Source organism: Lentinus tigrinus, assembly GCF_003813185.1.
Source record: "Lentinus tigrinus ALCF2SS1-7 unplaced genomic scaffold L226scaffold_21, whole genome shotgun sequence".
Taxonomy (NCBI): domain Eukaryota; kingdom Fungi; phylum Basidiomycota; class Agaricomycetes; order Polyporales; family Polyporaceae; genus Lentinus; species Lentinus tigrinus.
In genome coordinates, this window is record NW_027137930.1 from 414,010 (window position 1) to 428,634 (window position 14,625).

The 14,625-nt window shown below is 54.7% G+C and overlaps 8 protein-coding genes across 8 annotated transcripts; 2 read left to right on the forward strand and 6 right to left on the reverse strand.

The window, feature by feature from the left end:
- Window positions 1–47: 47 nt before the first annotated feature.
- Window positions 48–1,971, reverse strand: L226DRAFT_489951 (uncharacterized protein). Its single transcript, XM_067677298.1, has 8 exons — window positions 1,955–1,971; window positions 1,655–1,896; window positions 1,535–1,601; window positions 1,143–1,477; window positions 919–1,086; window positions 521–865; window positions 296–460; window positions 48–233 (listed from the first exon to the last, which is right to left on the reverse strand). Exons 2-8 carry the CDS (start codon window positions 1,868–1,870, stop codon window positions 117–119), a joined length of 1,413 nt encoding a protein of 470 aa, XP_067533404.1. The 5' UTR covers window positions 1,871–1,896; window positions 1,955–1,971; the 3' UTR covers window positions 48–116.
- Window positions 1,972–2,084: 113 nt separating this feature from the next.
- Window positions 2,085–3,562, reverse strand: L226DRAFT_148024 (uncharacterized protein). The gene is made up of 3 exons (XM_067672417.1): window positions 3,063–3,562; window positions 2,319–3,004; window positions 2,085–2,258 (listed from the first exon to the last, which is right to left on the reverse strand). The coding sequence occupies exons 1-3, from the start codon at window positions 3,428–3,430 to the stop codon at window positions 2,194–2,196; spliced, it is 1,119 nt and encodes a 372-aa protein (XP_067533405.1). The 5' UTR covers window positions 3,431–3,562; the 3' UTR covers window positions 2,085–2,193.
- L226DRAFT_148030 (uncharacterized protein) lies at window positions 3,563–4,546 on the reverse strand. The gene is made up of 3 exons (XM_067672418.1): window positions 4,529–4,546; window positions 4,359–4,454; window positions 3,563–4,305 (listed from the first exon to the last, which is right to left on the reverse strand). Exons 2-3 carry the CDS (start codon window positions 4,379–4,381, stop codon window positions 3,696–3,698), a joined length of 633 nt encoding a protein of 210 aa, XP_067533406.1. The 5' UTR covers window positions 4,382–4,454; window positions 4,529–4,546; the 3' UTR covers window positions 3,563–3,695.
- A 1,187-nt stretch (window positions 4,547–5,733) lies between these two features.
- On the forward strand, window positions 5,734–6,945 carry L226DRAFT_572931 (uncharacterized protein; the record flags this gene model as incomplete). The annotated part of the gene is made up of 3 exons (XM_067684754.1): window positions 5,734–6,113; window positions 6,168–6,874; window positions 6,935–6,945. 3 exons carry the CDS (start codon window positions 5,734–5,736, stop codon window positions 6,943–6,945), a joined length of 1,098 nt encoding a protein of 365 aa, XP_067533407.1.
- Window positions 6,946–7,034: 89 nt separating this feature from the next.
- L226DRAFT_148076 (uncharacterized protein) lies at window positions 7,035–8,411 on the forward strand. The gene is made up of 5 exons (XM_067672419.1): window positions 7,035–7,268; window positions 7,327–7,769; window positions 7,827–7,902; window positions 7,964–8,016; window positions 8,075–8,411. Exons 2-5 carry the CDS (start codon window positions 7,330–7,332, stop codon window positions 8,301–8,303), a joined length of 798 nt encoding a protein of 265 aa, XP_067533408.1. The 5' UTR covers window positions 7,035–7,268; window positions 7,327–7,329; the 3' UTR covers window positions 8,304–8,411.
- Window positions 8,412–8,619: 208 nt separating this feature from the next.
- Window positions 8,620–9,750, reverse strand: L226DRAFT_489959 (uncharacterized protein). The gene is made up of 2 exons (XM_067677299.1): window positions 9,521–9,750; window positions 8,620–9,455 (listed from the first exon to the last, which is right to left on the reverse strand). The coding sequence occupies exons 1-2, from the start codon at window positions 9,742–9,744 to the stop codon at window positions 8,657–8,659; spliced, it is 1,023 nt and encodes a 340-aa protein (XP_067533409.1). The 5' UTR covers window positions 9,745–9,750; the 3' UTR covers window positions 8,620–8,656.
- Window positions 9,751–10,360: 610 nt separating this feature from the next.
- Window positions 10,361–11,682, reverse strand: L226DRAFT_572933 (uncharacterized protein; the record flags this gene model as incomplete). The annotated part of the gene is made up of 8 exons (XM_067684755.1): window positions 10,361–10,372; window positions 10,444–10,527; window positions 10,580–10,785; window positions 10,858–10,971; window positions 11,038–11,116; window positions 11,186–11,344; window positions 11,404–11,589; window positions 11,644–11,682. The coding sequence occupies 8 exons, from the start codon at window positions 11,680–11,682 to the stop codon at window positions 10,361–10,363; spliced, it is 879 nt and encodes a 292-aa protein (XP_067533410.1).
- Window positions 11,683–12,203: 521 nt separating this feature from the next.
- On the reverse strand, window positions 12,204–13,820 carry L226DRAFT_537006 (uncharacterized protein). Its single transcript, XM_067681231.1, has 7 exons — window positions 13,568–13,820; window positions 13,333–13,512; window positions 13,111–13,269; window positions 12,967–13,045; window positions 12,792–12,905; window positions 12,495–12,721; window positions 12,204–12,434 (listed from the first exon to the last, which is right to left on the reverse strand). The coding sequence occupies exons 1-7, from the start codon at window positions 13,589–13,591 to the stop codon at window positions 12,333–12,335; spliced, it is 885 nt and encodes a 294-aa protein (XP_067533411.1). The 5' UTR covers window positions 13,592–13,820; the 3' UTR covers window positions 12,204–12,332.
- Window positions 13,821–14,625: the final 805 nt, after the last annotated feature.

The window sequence follows — 14,625 nt, forward strand, 5'->3', positions numbered from 1 at the left end:
AACAGGTCGGACGTTCGAACACCGACCGAGGCATATAATTGGACATCGGCGGCGAAGCAGTCTCTCAGAGAGCGAACCAGTGCGAGATCGCACAAGCTATCGTCATATACATCACTTTATTGATCCATGACACCAAGCTCCCATGGAAAGAGATGTGGTTGACTGTCCACTTCCTCCACTACAAACCTGACTGAACCGGCTTCCATCGGCGTCACGGTCGAAGCCCAGCGTCCCTTCAGATGATAAACGCAGTAAGCTAGTGCATCCACAGAGGAAACTTCGGACATTGACAGACCTCAAAATGTTTCCCATCTACAGTCAGGCGACGTATCCTGGACTCCGGGTAGATCAACGACTTTGCAAAATCTAGCGATGTCGTCACCGGACGCTTCCTGTTGCGAACTCGAAAGGCCACGGAGTGGAGCTGGCGGAGGTCGGACGCGTACTGAGGGAACTCTTGCTGTAGCGCAGACTCGGTAAGCTCACACGTACTCATCCCGCGTGTGCGGACCTGACTGACCAATGTGTCTCCGGAGACACCGACGGACAGCTCTTCAAGTGCCGTACAATGCCTGCAGAACTCGCGCAGGGCCGCTCTTCCGAAGAAACAGTCCTTGGCGTCGAGCTTGCGCAGTGTCGCCGCATGTCGCGCAGAAAGGTGCTCGAGAAGCGGGTCGAAGGCAGGCGCAGAGCCGTACACTTCGCTCTCGCACACGAGACGCAGAGAAGTCAGAGAGGAATGAGTGCTGACGCGACGAATCCACTTGTAAAGATGTGCTGCGTCGGTCCGAGTGGTGACGTGTGTGTAGTACACCGTCACATTGCGGAGGCTCGGTAGACGCGGCGTGATAGACGGCCGGAGTTGCTATTAGAGATGTCAGGATTCCTGGACGATGCAAGCAAAGTGTGTAGACCAACCAGGTAGTACCTGAACTCGAGACTCTCCAGGCAGGGGAGCTCCGCCATGAACGTGAAGACGTCGTTGTCTGTGAGCGAGTAGGATAAACCGAGGGCGAATGACATCATCTCTTGTAGGTGAGGAACGAATGAGCGGAGGACTCCAGGTGTCACTGATCCGCAGCTGCCCTACAAAAGAGCCATACATCAGCTCTCGTAGACTATGCGTTCACCCGGTGATATACCGTCAGATGAAGTTTACGCAATGTCGGACGTAGCTCCGCTAGCCAACCCGGCAGGAGCTGAAGTATTGCCCGACCAGGGGATTGTATCGTCAGGCTCTCGAGACCGCGTAGTTGCACCAGTACAGGCGCAAGTGTATCGCTCGCGCATGCCCCGTTCACCGCGAGGTCCCGAAGAGCAGACAGACGAAGGAGGAGGGGGAGCGTGTCCGTGAATGTGGTCTCATGATACTGTGCTGGGGAGAACACAACGGTCTGTAAGTTCGGCCAGCATTCGACGGCCGCCTTAAGGTGTGCTGGAAACTTGTTCAGGGGCGGCGGTCGCGCCGAGAGGTATCCTCGTGGTACCTGCGTGGGTACGCGTTAAACCATGGCCCAGAAAACAGAATGCTCACCACTGATCTGCAATCGGCGTACGAAGGGGGCGTTATGGGGAAGTCGCGCAGATGCGAAGAAACCTGTCTAAGAGGAGAGGTCGTTACTCGATCCGATTGCGCGCGATGTCAGAGTCTTACCACGAAGTCATCCCGATGCCTGAGGTCCAGGACACGGACAACGGTGATATACGAGGGCGAGTAGGTGACATTGCGGTAGAGAAACGTTGCTGTGACATCTCTGAGGGTGCGGCTGGCTACCGAGCAATGGTATAGAGTACGATAGTCATCGCGAAGCCAGTCCAAGATGTGGATGATCACGTCGTAAGATATCCTGCCTGCTGCACTGACGTCCATACGGATGATAGTGGTGAACAAGAGCACTAATATAACACAAAGTGAGCCATGATCGAGAGGTCATGTTCGCTCGGGCTAGCATACCGGGTGGTGGTAGAGGAAGAAGCTCGGCGAGAACGTCCCCTCTTCGGCTATCCGATTACGGAAAAGCTTGACGCGCAAGTCCTCCCGCCACCATGACTATGATGCGTCTCGCTCAAACATTGAGACATAAGAGCACGCGGGTTATGTATGCATTTGAACTATGTAATCTCAAAGTTCTCAAATATCTTTGGTACGAAGGCAGAGTAGGAGGAGGCCGCCAGCCGCCCAGGATCCTGTCCTTACCCGTTGTTGCTTTCTTCGTCAGAGTCGGACTCATTGACTATCAAACTGTCATTATCATCTGCTAATAGGGTTCCCGCCATAAGTAAAGGGCAATTATAGTGAAGGACTTGGTAGGACTCACCAGCATTCCATCCAGGAACCTTGATGTCCAACAACTCCGGCAAGCAATCCCACATTCGTCTACGGTGCTCGGCATCCCAGCTTTCTACCTCATGGTGGCAGCAATAGCAGTGATTTACTTCGTTCGGCGCCAGTAGGGTGGACATCTTCACGAGCGGATTTGCGATCTGAGTCACCAACTCCTCTTTCACCTTAAGAAGGCGAGCACTCGTTTCACCGCCAGACCTCCAGTGACGAACATAAATCCGTTGGTAGCCGTCCGCCTCGCAGAGAGGGCCTATAACTGCCAAGATCTCTATGCAGGCCATGTTATTCTCCACGATGATGCGCGATGCAGCAACAATGCAGAGCGCTACATCGTCGGTGGAGAGCGTCTCCTGCCCACCATCAGCTCTGCCGAAGCCTCGAACAAGATCGCCGCCGAGCGCAACACATCCCAATAGCGCAGTGGGGAGTATGGTGGGCTCGTCGATGAATCGCGCCAGGTTCACGACGCCGATGACTTGTTCATGCTCCCAACCATCAGGGACCCATGCGTCGAGCTTGTCCCACCGCTTGAGATCCGTAGTGAAGTGCGCTTTCAGAAAGGCAACGGCCTGTTCCTGCACCTTCGTCATGTGGTATTTGTTTCCGAGGTGTATGCGGGCCCATATAGCCTCGAAAGAAGGGTTCCCCGTGTCGGAAACGCTGTGGCGAGGCTGTCAGTGGCGCGCCACAACCATTTTGGAACGCGTAGCGGACGTACGTAGTGCCCTTGCCCGACATAAAGGCACGTAAAAGGTGGCGGAAGGAGTCCGGGGGGTCGTATAGATGGACAACAGGAGGCTCGGGGGATTCATGGGGTTGAGAGCTTGGCTGCGCGAGGGAGAACATGTCCCGGAAGACTTCGGACTGTTCGATCAGCAGTCCCCTGTAGATCCGGAACTCGATGTCTCCGACAACAAGAGTGATGTTCCCGTCTTCGAACCAAAACTCCTCGTCCTTCTTGAGAGGAGCGACTGCGGAGAGGCCATCGGGTGCGGCACCCTCCAGCCTCTCGCGTTTTGCTGGGCCGCCAAGTGAGCCGTCCTCCGAGTCGTCGCGGGGGCGTTTCGTGCTTGTAAGAGAAGACATGGCTTCTGTTTGATGGGAGGCGTGAAAAAAGGAATGGACAAGTGGGGTGTGATAGGAGTTGGATGAGAAACGAGAGCGAAGGCACTGACCTAGGTAGTCACTATTGGAGCGTCTATGAGCGCCTGACGTGACTGGGACTTGCGTATCAAGCAGGCGGACCAAAATAATGAATTCTGTTGTTGTTGCAGACCAGACGCGGCTGCGTAGTTACACAGCATCCGCACTGGATATGAGAGGCGACACGAGGCCATGACTACCAATATTGCTACACCGTCAACCAAATCGAGCGAAGCGCTGCCTGCTCTACCATTGTGGATTCACACACGTCAACCTCGTCCTTCGTAACGATTTTGACGAGCTCGCCAGCGTCGTCCAGCGCGGGCGGCCTCCGACATGGGTGACACCTTTTTCGGACAGTAGCTCTCCACTGAGAGCGAGTCATGGACCGCACCTCGTCGAGATTGAGATCGTGATGAGCGGGAGGGAACAACGCATGCAGGACTTCGAGGGCGCGGAAACTCCATGAGATGAGTTTGCGCAATCGTTCGATGGGCGAGCTGCCGCGACCCAAGAGTAGACATACAGACACAGAGGGATGTCCAGATGGCTTGGCGTAGTCGATTAGTGTGCAGGATGACGGACGGAGCCGACGCCGATCGTGACGCAGAGAAGGTGCCTCGCCACGGACTTCGAGTTGCGACAACAGTGGCGGACCTTCGGAGCTCATGTAGCCGCGCAGGGTGCTTGAAGTTGTTCTCGGTTCGGAGTATCTGAAACGGGAAGGAAAACGGCGACGAGAAGCTTTGGGCCTGCGCGTTGATGGCATGGGTGACAAGAGTATATGGTGCACATCCTTAGCGTGGGGTCGCGATGTGCTGCAGCTAAGGCTAAATAAGCGTATGATTCATGAATTGCGGATGGACCTCACCATCCGTCTGCGAGAGCAACCATGGCAGGATGGTGTAGACATGAGTCGCACTCGACCGGTTCTTCTTTGAGTGTACTTGAGTACGTGGGGAGGAGGCTTCCAGGCCAGGGACGGTGACAAGGCAGGAGAATCTGACGCATGAAGAGAGACTGTCCGGACGGCGTACGCACCATGATAACACATCCTCTTAGCCTCCATACCCTTCGTGTGTCGGTTCCACGAGGCCTGCCTTCCGAAGGAACGTTCATGCCTCCTAGGAACACCACGACCGTCGACGATGCGTTTGCTTGTTAGGAGGGATGAATAGAATGTACACAAAGAGGCATAAGACTCACTTAAGATATCAGATCACCTTCGTCTTTCAATGCCATCTCAACCGTCTACTCCCGAAACCGATAGGACCCGGACGACATTCTATTCGGGATGTGCGACAACAGACGGGTGACGGCCTCTTCGAGAGATGGGAGAACAAGCGTCGCGAATTCGCAGGTCACCCGGGGAACACAATGAGCATTTCAGTTGGAGGTAGCGAAGGCCCGACCATGAATACAACACTTGCCAGCGATGGTCTCAAGGTGACTATATAGGCTAACGTGTCGTCCGAGTCATGCTGCAAATAGTCCTCACGACTTCGTAGAGTGGTATCCAAGCAAGCGAGCATGTGCGAGCTAATTGTGATCCAAGCGCATCGTGGTCATCAGTAGAGGTGTTGAGAGGCAAGTGGTGGTCAACGAGGAAGGTGTGGAAGTCGATGGCGCGCGCGGGACTGCGGGGCGCTGTCTCGCAAACCTTTCTCTGGTCTACTCCGGCCATCTTCAGGCGACGCTGGGCACTTTACTTGAAAACCATATTCAAACTCTGCGGTTTACGATAGCGATGCTTTTGTCTAGTTAGCGGCCAAGCTAGCGGCAAGGTATAACCAACAGACAGACGTACGTGCCCTGACCCATATTGACCTCTTCCTCAGGCCAATATCACGGCTATATCATCAACTCTTCGCCCAGCTAAGATCATGCTATGCTCCCCGCCCTCGTCTCAAGCTATCGAATGGATTTGGGTGTCGAGAGCCATCCACGTATATTCTAACCATTCTCGTGATTCACGCAGTGTTTCTGGAAATTCAGACCACACCAGCATAGGAGGCCCACGGACTACTCCCAGACCTGAGGCCGAAGCGTATGGTCTTATTATAAGGTCGGACGCTGGATCCCTGCTTCCAAGCCCGACGCACCCTGCAACATGAAGACGCCCGTATGGTAGGTGCACCCACAACAGCTATGAACACATTTGTTGTTCTCGCCACACAGTTCGCAACGCCGTTCTCTCCCACCTAAATCCCTCTCCAGTGCCCGCTTCCTCCGCACCGCACAACGATATGAAGCGCCCTCATGACGACTTGGAGGACAATCCGACTGACATCCCCGCCAAACGCGTGAAGCTACCAGTAGACGGCCCAACTACTGGAGAACAGCACTCTCAAAGCCCAGTGGCGACACGCAAAGACGAAGAGTTCTGGTTTGACGACGGCACTATCACTCTCATCGCCGGAGATGTCGAGTTCCGCGTCTACAGAGGAGTCTTGATAGAGCAATCCGAAGTCTTCCGCGATCTGTTCTCGCTCGCCCAACCAGAGATAGCTGAAGACAATTCACCCGAGTCCGAAGTTCGCCCGTATCACCCTGTATTACGCCTGGACGACTCACCTTATGCCCTCCGTCACGTTCTTCGCGCGTGCATGCCCGTCAAAGACAGAAGGTACGTCGTCGCAACGTGCTGGGTGGCGCGGCGTCATGCTGATACTCGCCACAGCTTCTTCCGCGCACAGACCCCTTCCTTTGAAGCCATCCGTGCTTGCATCTACCTCGGTGACAAGTATCAGATGACTCGACTACATGATGCTGCCCTTGAGTTCCTCGAGGAGCACTTCACGATGAACTTCGAAGAATGGGACAAGCTCGAATCGTGGGTACCCGCTGGCTGGGAGCACCACGAAGCCATCGGTGTCGTCAACATAGCTCGCTCCAGGAGCTATCGCACCATACTCCCCACTGCTCTACTCGCATGCGCAACGCTCGGAGGCTCACTCGTGCAAGGCTTCGTTCGCGAAGACGGCGAGAAGGAGACGCTCTCCGCGCGCGACCTCGAGCTCTGCTTCGAAGCGAAGGAGCGCCTCCTCTGCGCGACTCTCAGCTCGAAGCTGCTAGTCTTGAACCCGATACTCACCCAGGACAGATACCTCCGCAGTTCCTGTCGTTGTGTTCAGGACAACCGAGGGTTACTGGCAGGAGTGGCGAAGAAGATCGCCAGTGGGATGGCACAGAGCGATCCGTTCGCTCCGTTTGCCGAGCTCTTCGATGGGGAGACCTCTGACATCTGCTCGAGCTGTGAGCGTTCCCTCAGAAAACGGGATGAGGTGGAGCGGGAGAGGCTGTGGGCGAACTTGCCGAAGCTGCTGGGTATAGAAGACGTACCGGGATGGGGAGAGAGGCATGCTGATCGGCGGATTATACCGGAGGGTACGTCGTCGTTTGTTTACCTTTTCTGGCTATGCCCTGATGCTTGAAGCTCGTTACTAGAGGATAAGTAGTGGTCGAGTCCTCGCTCTGGGATGCTGCGCTTCTTGGACTTCTGGAAATATCACACGTATAGACACCGTAATGATCAGTAGTAAGATATCCGCATTATTCGAGATCTGCTGACTGGTCTCAACGATGACTATTGATACGTGCTACTCCACGGCATCTTGTCTTTCAGTATACATGCCTCTATATCGACCTCCATGAACGATTCAACTTCCGGACTGTGCACCGGGCAAACGCATGTCGACCACCCCGGTACCTTGATGCCAAGGATACAAGGCAGCTCCTTCCAGTTAACCTCGTCCGTGACCGTACCCCGCTCCACCACCATGTACGTGCACAGATGGCACAACCTGCTACCTTCGGTTTTCATGAGTGGCTCTTTCCAGTGCATGCAGAATGGGTCCAAGGGCGGCGTACTCGCCCTCCCGAAGTTGTACAGCCATTTACCGCAAATCCGCCTGAGCGCGGCTTTGCAGGCATCCCCGTTGAGGGCCACGCACTCATCGGAGACCTCGGATTCGTATATCTCCACTATGCACGCGGAGAAGCTCGTGTGGAGGGCTCGGCATGCGCGCATGACAATCCCGAGGTCCTCCGGGGAGAGTCGCTCTCTCGTGCCATCATCGCGCCTGAAGCCGTGCGTGAGTGGCTTGAGGTCATTAAGCTTCGTGCAGGCTATGAAGGCGAGGGGGAGCAGCGAGGGGGTGTTGGTCAGGCGAGCCAGGTTGATGACTGGGATCGCGATGTCCAGCCCGCCGAATTCCGGGGGGATGGGAACGGGGAGGGGACGTGTTCTGCGGCTCCTCACGATCTTGAAGTCGTCGGTGAAGTATGTCTTGACCTTTGCCATTGCGGTGTTGTAGAGTTCAACGCACATGAACTCCAGACCAAGTCTGATGCAAGCGGCGACTGCATGGAACGTCGTATGTGGAGTGAAGAAGGATCTATGGCATATCATCAAGGTAAGTATCATGATTTAGTGGCATTCGAGAACACGTACCCAGTCTCATCCTTGGATCGGAGCGCTCTGAACAGGTGCCGAACATCCTCCGCGGTCTGCGAAGTGTATTTAATCGGTGGGTTTTGCCAATGCTTCTTTACGTCCGAGGCGAAGGTGGCTGAGTGCTTCTCCAGCAGGGTTCTATCGACTCGGAACTCGACAGGCTGTAGTCCATCTTTGTACGATATGAGACGCCCTTTTCCTCCTTCGCACCAGAATTCACCATCCAAGACGACGTCAACGCGCGCGACACTTTTCCGTCCTGAAACGCTCGCAGGAATGTCACGCACCGCCGTCCGTGGACGTTGTGGTGGCGCAGCGAACGGAGCCACTGGGGGTGGTGGAGGAGGAATGATAGTGTAAGCACTCATTGGGTGAGTCCGGTAACGCGTAGAGGTAGTGCTGGTTGAAGCTGGAAGGAACAGGTTGTTTGCCCGGAAGGGTGAAATATGATCGAGCATTTATGTCCCCTCGATGAGTCGGAGTTAGCGAAGACAATACCGGTGTCGACGGCAAGTCGGTCATCGCGTAGTCTCAACACATTGTTATGCCATGATGCACAATTGTTGGCGTTATCGCCGGGTCCAGTACTGTCTAGCGATTGTCCTACTCATCCGGAGACATTCAGCGACATTCAACGACATCAATGGCCGCGACAAACAAGATTCCCGAGTTTTCTCAGGCAATGTCATAGTACTCTTGTGTGTCACTACACACTAGAGGGTAGGTACAAGGCCAACCAAGGGACATCTCAACGAGCTACTATCCACACCAGGTACGTCTGCTCTCCTCTCAACACAATGGACCGGGCAGTTACCCGGCCATCCTGGAACGTGGATGTCCAGGATACACGGGAGCTCGCGCCAGGTCCTCCGGAGTATCTCGTCTTGTCGAACACGTAGCATACCACGGCAGACCTTGCACAGCTTCAAGTTCTCCCCGGGGCCTGCAAATGCCTTCTTCCTGACCGCCAGTCCCCACAATATCTTCAACGGATCGTGCCACCTACGGGACTGGCTCACCATGTGCGCATGCCAGATGTTCAGCCACACCAACGCGTCCTGGCACCCCGCCTTGCTCACGCAGTCCATAGGAATCTGAACTTTGTATATCTTGCCTGCGTTCTCGATCGCCCGCACGACCATGCGGCGCTCGGCGGCGATGCAGAGGGCAAGATCATCAGATGTGAGCTGGACCTTGATCACGTCGGCGCGGGTCCACCCGTTGACGAGGATCTCGGTGTTTGCAATCATCGTGCACGACATGATGACCAGGGGGAGGAGGGTATGTGCGTTCGTGTACCGCGCGAGGTTGAGCAGGCCGATGGCATGCGGGAATTCGAACCCGGGAGGAAGGCGTTGGCGTCCGTTGGCATGGAACGAATCGTAGTTGTCGGTGCAGTAAGACTTGACATAGGCGAGTGCCTGGTCTCGCAGGTCGGGGCGCTCATACTTCTGGCCCAATGTAGCACAAGCCCATATGGACTCGAAGCTAGGATTTGGCTCGAGCGGATCCCTGTTGTATGAGATGCCGCAGCCTAAGAAATCTGGATTTTAGAGAAGTCAAACGGAAATGCTCACAATTCATCATGAGACCTGCTCAATGCGCGAAGGAAGTGCCGTAGATCAGCTGCAGGCTCATCCAGCCGGATGACCGGTATCCAGCCTGGGAGTAGAACCTTTGTACGCTCCTCGTTGATGCGTTGCAAGAGGTATGGGGAGAGCGCGAGCACACTGTCGTGCGCGAGAAACGCGACACCCTCAGCGAGGATCATGACGTTCCCCAAGGGGTCCCATACCTCCATGTCTTGTTGGATAAGGCCAGCTTCAGACATGATCCGTTCGATCTCCGCGACTGGATCCAAGACAGCTTCTGGAAGTCCAGTATCAGGTACATCTTCAGTTGGCATGGTAGCATTGGGCAACCTGTCCCTGGGAGGTGCGTGTGAAGGGTCGACTGGTGAGTCAGACCGCGGATATGAGCCAGCGAGGAACATGCCCAGCATGTCGAGGATTTTGGACGGGGTGTATGAGAAGAGTCAACGAATAAACCTGTTAAATACAGTCACTATTTCGTTCCCCCAACAAAAACGAGGGAGCCCTGGACTTCGTACGCTCATGGTTGTGTCTGAAACTTGGAGTCCGTCTTGCTTAGGCCTGGGCGATGAACATGGCGCGACGATAACGAGATTTCGAGCGGCTGAGAACTGACTTTGGCAACAACCTTATTGTCAGTAGGTCTCGGGCTGTATAGGCGGTGATGGAACAGTTCAGGTGCTTCTCCTGTGGATAACGCAAAACAAAAAGGAGCGTGAGAATATAGGCGCCTCAACGCTGTGACCAGTACCGCTCATAAGCGCATGCAATCGTCTAGAGCATTAAGGTCGTCAATATTCATGGGGTATAATATGGCACAGAAAGTCAATCTACGATCTGTAGAAGTCCCAAGTCGTAATGATAAGGTGTCAAGTCATATAGGTAAAACATTACTATGCTGTCTGTACGTTGAGCTTCTCGGTATCCTCGTCCTCTGGCTCGGTCTTGAGCATCTTGAGCTCCCAGAGGACGATAGTTGAGAAGGTTACGCCCTGCATCGCCCGTAAATCATACTTCGGCCTGTAGAGGGTGGATGAAACTCACGATGAAGGAGGGCATGCCGCCGATGATCCACTTGGGCCGCGGCCTCGAAAGGTCCGAGGCCATGTAGACGGCCAGACCAATTGTCGCGGCGACGTACACTACTGCAGACCGAATGAAAATGTCTGCGATGACGGCCGCGGCGCGGGGTAGCACCAGTGAGGAGGCGAGTCGGGACTTGCGTGTGATCAGACGACCAATGATCAGGACTATACCATGCCGTAGAGAACAAAGGCTGAGAAAGCGAAACATGATAGCACGGGACCAACTTGAACCCTTACCTGCGCAAAGGCCAGTAGTAGCGCTGCTGAGCGCGTAGAAGAGCGTTGTACGGACGTCGGCGGGGTAGTTGGTCGAATAGTGAAAGAGCTTCGCAAGCATCGATACGCCGGCCCCTATCCCAGGGGTGGCCATCATGAGTGAAATGCCATGTGGCAGGACAGGGCGAGGAGCGGACGCACCAAAAGTAGCCAGACTCAACAACGCGGGGAGGACGGCTACCCAGATATTGCGACCCCACACTTCGAACAGTCGGTAAACCTAACCGTGACGAACAGCGGTCAAGCTTCAGCTTCAGCTAAGCATCATGGATATCAGGAAAGTACACACCATGAAGAAACTCGCAAGAGCGATCTGCATAAATAAGAACATCCCCTCCAAATCCCAATGCCCTACGGCAGTGTCTGTCAGGCCGAGTGCCATCAGATCAAGATCGCCCGAGTTGTCGACAAAACCGAAGACAGCGGTGGCGGCGTCGACACCAAGATACTAGAGTATGGTTCCGACGATTAGTGCATGCGACAGTGGAAGGAAGCCGGGAGGCTCACCGCGAAAGCGATCACAAACATGAGGAACAGGACGACTGCAGAACTGATTTTCGCCGGGACATGATGCCGCGGGCCACTCTTCAAGTGGGTAATGAGTGACCACAACAATGCGGCATATGCCCCAGCGAAGAGTCCGAAAAGCACGGTATCTACGGCCAGTGCAACGAGACCGTCTTGCAATACGTGCTAGTGTTCGGAAGATCGTCAGCATGGCGAGGAACACAAAAGGAATGAGCGTACCTTGAAGCGGACTCTCTCGTCGAAAGGGATGTCAGACATGGTCGTGGTCGTAGAAGGAAGGAAAGCGAGCCTGCAATCCAGGTAAATCTGCTAGGTTTTGGTACCTCCCGCGCCTGTCCAGTGTCTGCACCGTTGCGGCATCGATCGACCGGAGCGATGCGGCCAATTTCATTCTGTTACTGTAGAACAAGCAGTACAAAGATCCGGTTCAGGTTCAGCAGTGACTCCGAGTGAAACGCTTACGCGTGATCCGGTATGTGCTGCGTTTGCCAAGGCTTATCCTGGTCCTCCGGAGTTGATGGAGCTGCTGCACCTGCTAGTTCTTGGGTGATGATGCCGTCGAGGCGTAAGATCGAGTCGAGGGCTGTGTGTTGAAACAGCTTGTCTTGCAGTGAACTTGAAAGCGGTGCACCGCCCACGTGAGAGCCGGTCCCATACGGCCTTACGTACTCGAGCCGTGATATCATGGGAGGCTCATGAGTTGTAACCCCATGCCAGCCCAGGTGCGGCTAGACTCCTAGAGGATGGTGAATGCGGTTACTGCCAAGATATCACAGACATGGGGACGGGAAAAGGCATCTAGGTCATTCAGGTCGTCACGAACCAATGGTTATAATACATAAAGTCCGATCCGAGGGAGGCCCGCATACCGCATGTACTGGTGATCGTATGGCAAAGTCCCAGTCCATTCAAGCCGTTTGCGCACGGAGCTTCTGAATCTCTGTATCACTCTCGGGTTCAGTATCACGGACCTGAAGCTCCCAGAGAACGATTGCCGACATAGAGATGCCCTGAGGTTCGCCTCAGTTGGGCTGCAGAACACAAGAATGGTAAACGAGATTGGAACTCACGATGAACGAAGGCATTCCCCCAATGATCCACTTCGGCGATGCGTGCGGGAGTCCCACAATCATATAGGCCAGGAGACCAACCGAAGCTGCAAAGTACACCACCGCGGACTCAATGATGATATCTGCGATGATGACCATCGTGCGAGGAATCCACGGCGAATCAGGGAGGCGGGGCTTGGCAGTGAGATTGCGCGAGTAGTTTCGGATGAGACGACCCATTATCAAGGCTGTGCCGAGAGCCGTACCAGGTCAGGATGGACGGGCTCAATGTGTGGAGAGGAGCTGACGTGAACGTACTTGCGCAGAGGCCGTTCGTGATGAACGAGAATGTGAAGAAGAGTACCGTGCGGATGCCACCAGTAAGGTCATCCTCAAAGTGGAAGATGTTTGCAATCATCGTAGCGCCAACAGCTGGAACGGAAAACAACAATGAGCGGGATGCTATGCAGCGTGGTGTGAGGAGCGGACGCACCGACAGCGCCAAGCCAGAACAAGGCGGGTGTGATGGCTGCCCAATGATTACGGTCCCACACTGTGAACAGTCGGTAAACCTGTGCGAGGCACAATAGCAGTCAGTTACATATGAGTAGCAGTTGGACGTCTGATGAATGCGCACCATGAAGGCGTCCGCGAGGCAAATCTGTATGTACAAGATCGTCATGGTCGTGCCCCAGTCCGAGCGCGACTCCGGTGTCACCACCTGCACGATTGCAGTAGGGTTGCCCGCATTATAGACGAAGCCATGCAGAATGATGTTGATATCGAGGACCAGATACTAGAAAAGCATCGTCAGGCAATCAGCATACGATCGTAGTATGCAGGAACATGAGAGGCTCACCGTCAGGGCAAACACGAACATGAAACTGAGCAGGACCGCAGGACCCATCCGCCCAACAATCGGACGATGCGGAGCGCTCTTGTTGATGAGAAGCCATAGCGATGCTGCGCAAGTACCAGAGAAGAGCCCGAAAAACAAGGTGTCTATAGTCAACGACACCAAAGCAGATGAAAGGATCGCCTGCAAGAGATCCGTCAGTGCACGGCGAGGGAAATGGCGGCGGGAGAGTAGATACCTGCACTTCAACAGCGTTAGACATGTCGTGATCGTTAGAGGAGGAAAGGTGAGTTCACGGCGACGGTGCGAGCCTATATAGCAGGCTTAAGTACGCCGCGATGTGACCAACCTTGGCCTGCGAGGTGGCGTCGGTTATCGGGGGCGGTGCAGGGACAACGCAGCCAAGAAGGGAGCGGTCCCTTCACCTGAGACTTGGGGGGTAACATCTGGAGTCTGAAGAGCCACTCACCCCTCATACTCCGTGGTTCGTGGCATCAAGGATTGCTCAAGCGCTGCTCCGGTGACAGAACTCGGCGAGGCGATCGCCGATGGTTTCGGAGGTGTAGTGCACTGCCGGCGGTGATCCACGACGTGCGAAACCAAATGCTCGGGTCAAGGTAATGCATGGGAAATCCAGATGGGGGCTATCAATTCTAGGTGATGTCTCGGCAATGTTGGCACTTCCGAAATGTAACACTCCGGCAGGATTTCCACATCTGTGACATGGAAACTGAGAAATGTCACAGGGACGGGGGTCGAGGAACTCCTTTGCCATGTCACGGAAATGTCTGTTGACACAAGGATTTCCCAGTGTGGGACAAGGCACGGGAATGCAAGGTGTTTCGTGAGTTCCAGTCGTCGGTCACATGGATGTCCGATGCCTTTCCAGGCAATGTCCTGTTTTAGGCCGTTGTGCGGAGTTGTTTGGTGTCTCATGCCCATTTTCGGGTTGCAGACATGTCAAAGAAACGTTACTCGTCACAAGCATATCTCCAATCAGGAAATGTTTGTGACATTCAGAAAACATTTCCCAGTCAGAGGAATTGCCGGGAAATTCGTGGGACACCGCGCGGACCGTATTCCCGGCCGTGCCGCTCACGCCCGACTCCATCTGACTCCATCCACTCACTCTGACCGACATCCACTCACTCTGACTGACATCCACTCACTCCGACTACATCCTGCTCACTTTCGCTACCTGCCACTCACATCCACTCACTCCGACCTACATCCACTCACTCCGACCTACATCCACTCACTCGGACTACATCCTGCTCACTTCTGCTCACTCCGACT

What these genes read in the sequence shown, in the direction of transcription:
- L226DRAFT_537006 (XM_067681231.1), bottom strand. Translation starts at nt 13,591, where the DNA reads ATGTCTAACGCTGTTGAAGTGCAG. An exon ending in CACGAACGGCCTCTGCGCAA is followed by an intron (nt 12,722 to 12,791) that starts GTACGTTCACGT and finishes CTCTCGGCACAG; the next exon opens with CCTTGATAATGGGTCGTCTC. An exon ending in GGGGAATGCCTTCGTTCATC is followed by an intron (nt 12,435 to 12,494) that starts GTGAGTTCCAAT and finishes GGCGAACCTCAG; the next exon opens with GGCATCTCTATGTCGGCAAT.
- L226DRAFT_489951 (XM_067677298.1), bottom strand. Translation starts at nt 1,870, where the DNA reads ATGGACGTCAGTGCAGCAGGCAGGATATCTTACGACGTGATCATCCAC. An exon ending in ACGCCGATTGCAGATCAGTG is followed by an intron (nt 1,478 to 1,534) that starts GTGAGCATTCTG and finishes AGGTACCACGAG; the next exon opens with GATACCTCTCGGCGCGACCG. An exon ending in TAGATGGGAAACATTTTGAG is followed by an intron (nt 234 to 295) that starts GTCTGTCAATGT and finishes TATCATCTGAAG; the next exon opens with GGACGCTGGGCTTCGACCGT.
- L226DRAFT_489959 (XM_067677299.1), bottom strand. Translation starts at nt 9,744, where the DNA reads ATGGAGGTATGGGACCCCTTGGGGAACGTCATGATCCTCGCTGAGGGT. An exon ending in AGCAGGTCTCATGATGAATT is followed by an intron (nt 9,456 to 9,520) that starts GTGAGCATTTCC and finishes CTCATACAACAG; the next exon opens with GGATCCGCTCGAGCCAAATC.
- L226DRAFT_148076 (XM_067672419.1), top strand. Translation starts at nt 7,330, where the DNA reads ATGCAGAATGGGTCCAAGGGCGGCGTACTCGCCCTCCCGAAGTTGTAC. An exon ending in ATCTATGGCATATCATCAAG is followed by an intron (nt 7,903 to 7,963) that starts GTAAGTATCATG and finishes CTTGGATCGGAG; the next exon opens with CGCTCTGAACAGGTGCCGAA. An exon ending in CTGCGAAGTGTATTTAATCG is followed by an intron (nt 8,017 to 8,074) that starts GTGGGTTTTGCC and finishes GTGCTTCTCCAG; the next exon opens with CAGGGTTCTATCGACTCGGA.
- L226DRAFT_148030 (XM_067672418.1), bottom strand. Translation starts at nt 4,381, where the DNA reads ATGGTTGCTCTCGCAGACGGATG. An exon ending in GTTGCTCTCGCAGACGGATG is followed by an intron (nt 4,306 to 4,358) that starts GTGAGGTCCATC and finishes CCTTAGCTGCAG; the next exon opens with CACATCGCGACCCCACGCTA.
- L226DRAFT_148024 (XM_067672417.1), bottom strand. Translation starts at nt 3,430, where the DNA reads ATGTCTTCTCTTACAAGCACGAAACGCCCCCGCGACGACTCGGAGGAC. An exon ending in ATGTCGGGCAAGGGCACTAC is followed by an intron (nt 3,005 to 3,062) that starts GTACGTCCGCTA and finishes GCCTCGCCACAG; the next exon opens with CGTTTCCGACACGGGGAACC. An exon ending in GGTTCCTGGATGGAATGCTG is followed by an intron (nt 2,259 to 2,318) that starts GTGAGTCCTACC and finishes GAACCCTATTAG; the next exon opens with CAGATGATAATGACAGTTTG.